Source organism: Crassostrea angulata, unplaced genomic scaffold (assembly GCF_025612915.1).
Source record: "Crassostrea angulata isolate pt1a10 unplaced genomic scaffold, ASM2561291v2 HiC_scaffold_114, whole genome shotgun sequence".
NCBI lineage: Eukaryota > Metazoa > Mollusca > Bivalvia > Ostreida > Ostreidae > Magallana > Magallana angulata.
Window position 1 is genome coordinate 1 of NW_026441669.1, and position 11,724 is coordinate 11,724.

General features: G+C 32.7%; 1 protein-coding gene across 1 annotated transcript; it reads left to right on the plus strand.

The window, feature by feature from the left end:
- Window positions 1-190: 190 nt before the first annotated feature.
- LOC128169301 (uncharacterized) lies at window positions 191-7,721 on the plus strand (the record flags this gene model as incomplete). The annotated part of the gene is made up of 12 exons (XM_052835454.1): window positions 191-403; window positions 1,519-1,770; window positions 2,111-2,251; window positions 3,072-3,296; window positions 3,428-3,682; window positions 3,768-3,839; window positions 5,525-5,752; window positions 5,966-6,220; window positions 6,300-6,431; window positions 6,708-6,946; window positions 7,383-7,547; window positions 7,716-7,721. Coding segments are annotated over 12 exons (2,183 nt in total), but the record flags the coding sequence as incomplete, so codon positions are not given.
- Window positions 7,722-11,724: the final 4,003 nt, after the last annotated feature.

The window sequence follows — 11,724 nt, forward strand, 5'->3', positions numbered from 1 at the left end:
ATTTTGTGAGTGTTAAATTCGACTGGTACCATTTTTATATCATGATCTGTTCGTTATCATTTAACAACATAATTAACAATATATGTCTAAGCTACATTATGCTCTAATTAAACCAAATCTTAGCACATTTAAGATATTACTGTTGTATGAAAATTGTTAATGTGATTTTTTTTTACTTTTGAACCCAAAGATAACCTAGCGTATAAAAAACCGACTTGGCAGACACTTGACAAGTATTCGTCGGACAAGGCAGTGGAGGGACTGTATACTAATCTATCAGCAATTGGAAACCAGTGCGCCGTATCTTTTGCCTCGTCTGAAGTCACGTGGTTAGTTGATTTAGAGACAATAAACAGTATCAGTAAGATTGTATTGTACCACGTGACAGAGGGATCTACATTTGGTAAGCTCATTTCACTTTTATAAATTGTTTCTTTCTTTTTACTTACGAGTCTTCTTTTAACAAATATTTAAGAAAGCACACGCAACCAACTGGTTAATTCATAAATAAACATCAAATCTGTACTTTAAAAAATTATTACTACAATGATTTTCTTTTAAGTTTTTTTGTTTTGTTATGATATCGATTTTGGAAACAGTGAAAGGTATCCATTTATCACAGATTTGGGCGTTTTTGTGGTCCAGATAAATTCTTAATGACTTCATTCCCATGTTTTATGATTCAGAAAACGTTTGCGGGATTGCGTGACACACAGAAACAGCATATAAAACACATTAAATTGATAATTTCATCTTTTTTATTCCTGTTTCTGTATTTGCTACTTTCTAATAGTTTGCATAATGCTTCAATGGATAAGAAAAGTTTGTTATTTTTTCTTCAAATTTTACGTTTGATATTCTCAGCTATGCTACTACGTTTTACCAAAAATTTAAGGTTAAGCAACTATCTGAATTATTTCAAAAGTTCGTAAAGATTAATCAGTTTCCGTCATTGTTTTCTCTATTACTTTGATTGTTTTTAACATCAAATATAAGAAACAATGTTTAACGCAATGTCTTTTCCATTTGGACGGGGAATATTAAGAATTATGTCATTAAAATTTATTTTTACATCGATGAATACATAAAAATCTATTTTTTTTAAATCTTCAATATCAATGGTAATTGCTGTTCTTTAAAAGATAATATGAGATGATTCCATAGTGTACATTGACACCTACATTCGCATTAATACTTGACTTTGTTTGTTTCGTTTTGTTTTTTGTTTGTTTGTTTGTTTGTTTTGGTTTTTTTGGGGTTTTTTTTTTGTTTTTTGTTTTTGTTTTTTTTTTTACTGAAGTTTATTGTACCAATGCATAAAAAGGAGTTGATATATATATTGAATGGTGTGTTGTTAAAATTCAGAGCGATTGGTATGCTGTTATTTTTTTCATAATAGGTGAATAGTTGGTGTAATATGTATATACAAATAAATAGTAACCTAAGTTTTATTTAAAGTATTAGATTTTACTTTTTGGGTATCAATGAGATATATTATCCTGTTTTATACACACAAAGCTGACAGCGTCTATGCAAGCAGATTCCTCGGTTTCTCCGTATATGTATCAAACTCAACCAACAAGAAAGATGGAGTCCTGTGTTATCACGACACCAACTACACGGTATCAACCATTACGTCTAGGATAGCCATTGAGTGTATTTCCCAAGGCCGCTATGTGATATTCTACAACACAAGAGAAGGGAACTTGTCAATGAAAATTGGCTACTCTGATAAAGTGGAGATTAGTTTATGTGAAGTTGAAGTATATGGTAATTTTTATTCTCTTTATATTTTTTTTATATCATCCTTCATCTTTATGACTAAAAAGGTATATCTTACTTCTGTTTCTATCTTTTGCGAAAACAAAACAATATTTAAAAAAATCAGAATTGTGTCTTTTTATAGTAATTAATATATAAAAGAATAAAAAATGTCATCATTACATGAGATATCAAGCAATCATTATATGATCATATTCTTTGAAAAATCATACATGTAATTTCAATTCATGTGTAGCTAATATGACACGTTTGGTAAATACTGGACGATTCTATATTTATGTATGTATCATCTCTCTGTACTGTCTGTGTTTTATTTTATAACAACAAGGATGTCCTTTGGGATTCTATGGCGGGGATTGCTCAAAGACTTGCCCAGTTAATTGTCACCATTGTAGCTACGAATCTGGAAAATGTCTCGGAGGCTGTCGCCGTGGTTTTTCCGGAAATTTTTGTAATTCTTATGAACGAAGTGAGTTAGTTTAGTTGTTTTTTAATGATTTTTTTTTTTAACTGCTATAAGCCAGCTTTCATTCACGTGAGAAAAATGTTCTTGAGACTTTCGTCGATGCATCAAATTTCTCGCCCCGAATCACTTATTGTCTTATGGTTGATTTAGCAAAACAGATATTCGAAATGCTTGTCGCAAAAATAAGTCGCAGAGTACCATTAATGTCTGGTAAATCGCAAATGAATGTCGTCCTGTATAAAAGTTGTTGGGTTACCGAAATTGAAATAGCATTGTAAAATAATTAATTTTTGTTTGAAATGTACCATCTTACTAAAAATGGCAGAAACATAGTTCGTATCGTGCAAAAAAAGTTGTCTAGGTGAAGTAACTAACGTAAAAATAAACGTATTAATCTGCCATACATGACGTTTGAAATTTGTGAAATCATACCATTTAAGCCATCCCTTGGCCATTTTAATAAACAATTAATGGCTGATAATTAAATTGTAACGAATTAACGTAATAGCTTCCAAATTTACAAATATGAGATAAGTTGAAAGAGTTTAATTCTTAAAAAGCGCAAACTGACCAATTAATTTTATATTGGAATAAACTTGTAAGCTGTTGATTTTATTCCTTATACAAAAATTAAAATTGGAAAATGATGTTTTTACGACTGTTGACTTCCATTATGCCGTTTGAAACCCAGTGACTTTTAATCATGATAAACAACATTTTTACCTTTTTTTTTTAGATATTACAAAAGTGAAATATCCTATTTCAAATGAATAGTGTCCTACGGTTCATATCAATAACACATTGTTATGTTTTTCCTATCCAGTTAATTTGGCATTACATCGCCCGACTTTTCAACTACATACACTGTTTGACGGACAACCAAGTTCCAGACTGGTTGATGGTAAAAAGAGTGATCTGAGTATATACAACGGTCAATGCACCACTACTAAAAACGGCCAAACGTTTGTAATGTGGAGGGTGGATTTAGAAAAAATTCGTCGCATTGAACGTATTGTTGTTTACTCCAGAACGGATAACAGAATATGGGGTGAGATAAATAAATCTGTTATATTTCTCTTTGCATTAAAGGTATAAATTAAATATACACATAAACAAATGAATATTCATATATTATAATTTTGCTTAAAATTAAATGATTTAAATATATTCTTTTGACAGATGGAGATAACCAATTTTCAAAAAGATTACTAGGATTTTCAATCATTGTTTCGAACACCACTAACCACAAAGATGGCGTCATTTGTTTTCACGACCAAATATACAACAAGAATACAATACCATCGGTGGTGGATATTCTCTGTTCTGTCGTTGGACGCTATGTTATATATTACAATGAGAGACTACCAGGAGTCACATACTATGCAGAACATAGTCAATATGCTTTTGCTGACCTCTGCGAAGCAGAAGTTTACGGTACCTAATGATGATATCAATAAAACAAAAAAAGTGCACACTGTCTTTACATTTAAACTAGATAATTTGTAATGTTTATTTTCAGGTTGTCCTATAGTCCAGAGTAGGTTTCAAGACGAGGCCTGCAGACTCATGTGTCTCGAAATGTGTAGAAAGGGTGAGTATATACACTTGCTTTATTACAATTATTCTTTCTGTAGTTGTAAATAAAATACTTTTAAGTGTAATATATCTTGAAAAAGATATTTGCATTATAAATAAAAACAAATCATTCAAATACACAAAAACAGATAAAACGAACTTTAAAAAATTAAAGTATTTTGGAATCATTTAAGTTTGTTTGGCCAAATTGTGTGGATTCCTTGAAAATTACAAATTTGGAAAGGAGATTATTTCTTGTTTTATCTTTGACCAACAAAATAAAAAATGATTGTTTAACCCTACAAATTCATTCAACATGAGCCATAAAATCCGAGCCATCAGTTTAATATTTCAATATTATACTGGAAAGGGACATTGATGGCAATATAACAACAGCAGTTTGTGAAAAAGGTGATGACTTAAAATATATATCAATATACCTTCATCACCTGTATATGGAGATTTCGTATCTAAGTTACTGCGATACGCAAAGACATGCTCCTGGTATGAACAGTTTTTACATGAGGCAATCTACTGTCAAACAGGTTGATGAAAACAGATCTATCAACAGTCTCAATTGAATTCATTATTTTATATAACCAACGCTTAGTAATACAAACAATGCAAACAAATATAAAATAAGCTGGTGTTTTGGAATGTCTTGATCGCCTTAGAAGGATATCAAAAATACTCCACAGACTGTAACAAATGATTCAGCAGGATCAACATACTATACACTGTCCTAAGTTTTTTCTTCCACCATTGTTCGGTTGATATTTCAATAATAATAATGACTTTTGTGTTGAGACTAGGTTCATCAACTGATATAAAAATGTCCAGATTATGTCTTGAAACGTCCCTTCGTTCGCTTCAGGGTTCAATATCGAACCCGAATGATATCTTTGATATTGTGCGAGGTGTGAGTTCCAAATTGTGAAACGATTGAAACATATCCAATTACAAATCTTCGTAAGAAATTTGTTTTCGTTCATGAGAGTTTATTTGTCAATAAAGATACACGTATCTTGAATTTTTACTTTTATTGATTTCAACTGTATTTTTTTTCATACGTATGTGCATTTTGATTAAACAATTATAAAAAAATGAGGGAAGAAAAACATGGGACAAACTAAAGACGAACAGTTATTTTGCTACACGTATGTTTTTTGTATTGATCGAGTTATTCCCATATGACAATATTTAAAACGTGGCATGGTTAACCACACGTCTGAGGAGGTACATGAAATAGACCATATCAAAAGTAGCATTTGATGTTGAAGCCAATCAGCTATTATTCAAGACCAGTTAAGACGACATTTTGATTCATCATATTATTTGCATATTTAAATGATCAACAAAACGTTGTAACATCTTCGTGCAAGGTAAAAATGATCCGATGAAATTGGAGCACTAATACCCAACGGCAATTAATAAATGTCCGAAAGTACATTTACATCATTTTATCTGGAAAAAAAAATATTTTAGAGCACCAGTCCAGTTTAGCAACTGGATTCACTAAGGAGAAGTTCCTCATTAATTAACCTATTAAATTGAAACATTCGTGTACTTTCAATGTATGTAGAAAAACAGGTGGGTTATAGTTCAGGGGATTCATGAAGTTATACCGTGGTCATTTAAAAACAAATCATTAACACTCTCTATTCTGCAAAAAAGAATCAAACGTTTTGTTTTTAATTTAAGATCTAGAAAATCTCAGTTACAAGAAAAGAACTTGGCAGTCTGCGACATATTCCTCTTCGGGAACAAGCGATAAAGCAGTTGATGGACGATATACGTCACGCCATTACTCAAGTGGACAGTGTGCTATATCAAAACCATCAACACAAATAACATGGTGGGTTAATCTGGGGAAAACATACACGATAGACCATGTCGTAATTTACTTCAGGACCGATAACGTACAGTGGGGTAATGCATATATAATTTATCTCTTTAATGTACAGTTTTGTTCTTAAAAATTGCACATGAATAATGGCGAAAACGTCATTATAATTAAGCCATTTTGTGTCACCAGAAAATGTGTAGTTGTTTATGCGGTTTCTTTTAATTATAATAAATTTGGTTTTATCTATTCAAAAAAAAAAAATAATTCCGATATTATATTACGTTTGTTTGTTATAGGAATAAACAATGGCTATACGGCAGTTTTCCTAGGATTTTATTTGTACATTTCGAACACCACCAATCGTCATGACGGAATCCTATGTCACCACGATACAAATTACACAAGAGAAACCATTCCTGATCACGTGTCTATTGATTGTCCTTGCCATGGACAATACGTCATTTTTTACAATGAACGTCTGCCCGGAGTTACCTACCCTTCCGGGTATTCAAACATGGCTTATGGTGACCTCTGTGAAGTTGAGGTTTATGGTAAATATTTTTTTTTGTGTCAAAAAATGAAGTGTGATTTAAGTGTTGAACATGTCATATTGTTTTTTTCTTTACCAAGGTTGTCCCAATCCTGTGGTCGAAGTTCCTCAGTGTTCTAAACCGTGTCCATCAAACTGTGAAGAATATTACCCAGACACGGGAATATGTATGAAGTGTAAACTTGGTTTTGAAGGCTATGCTTGTGAAAGAGGTAACTATATCTTTGCAATTCAAGATGCAATTACATTTAACCTATATAAAATATATTCATTTTATTTGACAAAAGCCATATTCTGTTCAAAGAAAGGCAGTTTAAGGTTATTTGAGGCTATACTTTTAATTTTCATCTCAAGGAACATCACGCATTTACTCCTTTATTTTTGTTACAATAAAGAACATGACACTTTCTTTTAGAAGAATTTTTATCTAAAAATAAGTCATGTTTGATAGGACGTTTTGGAATCAACATACAACTATCTTATTTCAGCCTGTCAAGCGGTGACCGACGTAAAAGTATCGTTACCAGTTACAATCGCCGGATCAGCATACGAAGCATTGTTTTCAAGCAAGGGATATTCTTTTCCAGAACATGGACACCACAATATGTCTCTTTTTTTGTCATTATCTGAACAGTCGACAAACCTTGTAAGCGTGTCCTTCACAATCCATGGGGCATCGGTAGTCAGTGTGTACTTGTTGGATGGGATAGGCTCTCTAATCAGGATGGTTAGTATTCATAAAATTTGAATATGTGAAAACAATCAATCAACATACAATCAACTAAAAGTAAAAAAAAACAAAGTTGAGAATAACGTAGACGTTCTTATGTTAGAATAAAAGATTCAAGTTTAACAAAACAGGAATTTTTTTTTTTTTGATATATTTTGACGGGATCTAAGAAAACAAAAATTAACAAATATAAGACAGGAAAACAAGTGCTATAAGAACCAAAAATGTTGCCTTAAAACATAACAAAACAAATACAAAACGAATATCAACAATTGTTCGATGTACATTTCATCTTTCATTTGGGGCTGAAAAGCATTGATGTAATTCAAATGATACTCTACCTATGTTTAAAATAATATATGTGATTTAATGTATTAACAAGTCTACGTAAATATGAATTATCTGAGGTGTTTTAATTATCTTTTTTACTTAGTATGTCGACGAGTCTATGGAATCTGAGGATGTAAATGTCACAGTTGTAAACAACATCATTGCTGAAGTTCATTCTATTATAATAGAAGTTGTGTATTACCATCAACTTGTCATCTCTAAATTGAGGCTGCCACTCCGTAAATGCTTAAACTATATCAATAGCACAGTAAGTTTCTAGAATATATTGTAGTTCGACATTTTTAATTGCTTTCATTTAAAAAATATATAATATGAATGAAAATATTTCTTTTTGCAAATGTACTTTCATAGATATTATGAATTTGAGATGAATTACTATATTAACTTTCTTTTTTTTTTTTTTTTTTTCGTTTAGATTTAGTGAGTTTAATTATAAGAATGTATTTAACTTTTCATGAAGTAGTCAAGTTGTCCTAAGAATGAAATAACAATCATTTAGCCTCAGTATTATGCATCAAAACTAGGTTAAACAAAAGTGTTAAATAACATATTTCCTACCATTATTTCCTTTCATTTTTCAGACATTTTAACCAGTGGTGTGCATTTCAGCGAGAAATTATTAACAGAATTGATTTGTTAATTTTGAACAAAATAAAAACTTCAAGTGCATTGGTATTCGGCATATTCTGCTTTCAATTCAGATTTATTTAGAGTACGGTGTGCCTACAGGCAGATGTAAGGCAAAGTAAACGGCGAGGGCGGGATGACAGCGATTTGTATCTCTTTTACTAGGAAAACCGAGTGCTCTTACTGACTTGTAATATTTCCTTGTTTAAGGATCACGTTTATATACTCATCAATATAATTTTGAAAAAAAAATCATCCTTACAGAAATTAAATGCTTGGGGAAAAAATATTTTTTTTATTTTACTGTTAATATTCTACAATCAATCAACAAATTTTAGAGGAATCAACCACATGCTTAAGAAATTTCGGAATTTATTTTTCTGAAGTATATTGATATAGAAATAAAATGAGATGCTTTTTTGAGCTACGTTATCGTCTGTCCACACCAAAATAAAAAATCTAATAAAACAAAATAAACATTCATAAAACTAGAGCAGTGCCCATAGCAAATCCACGAGTAGGTCGTCCGTTGTTGCTGCGAGTTGAAAATACATGTATATGTGAGATGGTGTCAAACGATTCTGCTTTTGTTATAAAAACGTTTAGTGATTGAAAGCCTGAATAAAAACGTGTTTCGAAAAAGAAAGAAAGAAAATGTTTCGGAAAAACTATTTGTGAAACACAGTTCGTGTAATAGTTTTAAAAATTCTTTAAACAATGAGATCTTAAATGGCGAGTTAAATTTTCAAAGGGTATCAAGAACTTTTATAGACGGTATGTACTCATGATTCATGTCAGGAATTGTATTTTTATTTTAAAACCGGACCCGCCTACAACACACGTAACCTTTTTTATAGGATAACTTCTGTATTTATTTTTTTCTAAATTTTTGAAGACTATGTGCAAGTTTGAAATTCTTGCGTGCTGTCTAAAACTTAAAAATTAATCAAAATTGATGGCATCTCTAAACTTTTCTTTTGGAAAGTGTGTGTCGTCAGATATTATTTAATGATACGAGTATATTTGGATATTCAAAATAATAATCAGCTATCAAAGATCAGCGGGAGAATTTATGCAAAAGTGAGCATCTCCATTTACACCAGATGGTGATGTTTCTTAGAGCCACTATGTAACGTGAAATTAAATAACCTTTTTTACAGAAATAAATATAACTTCTCTCAACGATGCAATAATATGCAAAATCCTTATTTAATGTCAGTGGGTTGACTAATTACATTGAATAAAACTTCAATTGCGCTTGCGTTAATTTGAATTCTGGAAAGGAATTAGAGAGTCCATGTTAGAGATATACGAAGAAGTTTTGAAACTGCTTTCTAGATCAAACTACGCATTGATGTACTAAAAGACTGTCAAAGGGTATCGGCTGTAGCCACGGTCCGGAATCCGTATGTGCAGTCATAAATTGTATAGTAAAGTGCAAAAAAATCCGGATTTCAATTTAAGTCGTTTCATTTTTCAATTTGCAACAATATCATCATTTTGAAACAAAACAATGAATATAGAACCACTGAGTTCAAAATGCATAAAGTTAATAATCAGTTAGACCCCCGTGTCGCTCTGTACACTGAGCGATGCGTCGTTGCATACTGTCTATCAAAATGTCTATATAGTTTTGATCCAAACCCATCCACATTTCCATGATTGTAACTTTCCAGTCCGTGAGTTTTTCTGGCTGAATATTTTCCACACGATATTTTATGATCTGCCAAACATTTTCTATTGGATTTTAATTTGGGGAAGCGGCAGGCCATTCTATTACGGTCACGTGATTCTGTGTGAACCAGTCACGGGTATAGGCTGCAGTGTGCGGTCTATCGTTTTCTTGTTGTAAAACATACTTTAAATCGTTTGTCACAGTATTAGACAACAGTAATTCCTCCCCTAAAATTTCACAGTACTTGATTGCGGATATATTTCCATTCAAAGAAGTGGAGTTAAACCCAACTTGATTATTCCACATCACACCGTAACAGCTGGTGAGAACTTCGGCACCATTTTTTGACAATGTCCAAATTTTGCCCACCTTTTACATCTGTAGAACTGAAATCGACTTTCGTCCGTAAAAATCACATTATCGAAATTGTATTTCTGAAGAGCGATACACCATGCCTCTCTTTTACGTTTCTTCTCCGCGGTCATTAGTGGCACCTTTCGCGGCACAGTTTTAAAATAATTACTGCGAGCCAGATGTAAGCCTTCCGTCTTACGGATCCAATTGAGGGTCAGCTCAAACTTAGTGATGACAAGTCCAGTATTTCTTTCTCAAGCGGTTTTATTAAGCGTGATCGTATAGTTACAATTACATCAGCTAATAGCAGCCCAAATCAGGAGTCTCATAATCTATCTCAATAAGCGGAATCTATCTATATGTGGGATCTATCTCTCTCCTCAACATCATTTTACATGGGTATATATAACATTTCACTTATGATGAACAGTTTTGACTAGTTCGGCCCATTTACGACGATTATGAGTGAACATTCAGTGTTCAAAATTAAGATTAATAGTTTATTCCTAAATAAAGTAACAAAACCGTCAAAACTGCCAATCAAAGAGTCTGGATGCAGGATTTGAGTTTCCGAGTCCTGGGTCTCGGAGTCCCCCACCTAGTATGAGGCATCACTTACTCACAATACGTTCATTCATACACGGCATAAAAGGTTACACAGGTTAATGTATAGAATACACAATACATGAGTCAATATAGAGTACTAGAGCTATCGTTGCAGACACAGAATCGCCAAATATGTCACTTGTTGTTAAACTCTCAATTTGGATATTATTATGCCCGTATTATGCACCTGGTTTCATAACATCATTTAGGAATACTACGCATTGCTACCAGAGTCACAGAGTTCATTCTGTTGATTATCATTAATACCATTCAGTGTGCAGTATTTAGGTACACATAAATATCATAGTGACCATTATGTAATACTAGCAATTCAAGGTCATAGCATGGCTATCTGTTTACATACGTCCCCCAAACAAAAGAAATATCCCGAAGGGAGATTTCTCATGCCTGGCGCCCGGAATAGGAGAGCGTCCTTGATCTACCCTTGATCAGACGAACTTCCTAGTGACATACCAGTCAGAACATCTTTGTTAAGAGATAGTAACAAGTGACACGTTTCCACCTCCGGCTTGGAACACCATTCATCTATAAAAACAAATATATAACCAGGATGTATACATGTTCATAAAATCATATAGCTTGATTATATTGCATTACAATCATGAAAACAATAATGAATAAAGTATGATAATAATGACCAAGATGAATTAACCATAGTTGAATATAATCGTAATTCATCATCAAAGTAATACTAAGTATGGTTAAGCTTGATGTCACATATATATACAAAGTCAGTGCATGCTTATAAGTTCACAAAAATATCTCTTCCTTCCTAGGGGCGAGGTTAGCGTCATAAGTTCGGAGTCCATCGGTTTCTTCCTGAATTTCTCCAGAGTGAATCAACAAATACAAGATTTACATTAGCACAAGATAATGCACATTTCTACTTTAACACATTTCACATTTTTTAATTTTCGCTAAATTTCACAATCCTTTCATAAGGAATACACAACTTCTTCGCGGCTGTAGCTTAATTATTCATCCATCATCGGCACCCGTGGATAGAGGGTCGGCACGGATGGCGAGGCGACTTCTCGCGGAGCGTCTCCTGCGTTCCTCTGTTGCGTAGACATCGCGGCCTTCTCTTCCAGGTATTTACGTGCCAGCTCTGGGTCCGGTCGATAGTATTTGGTCCATGGAT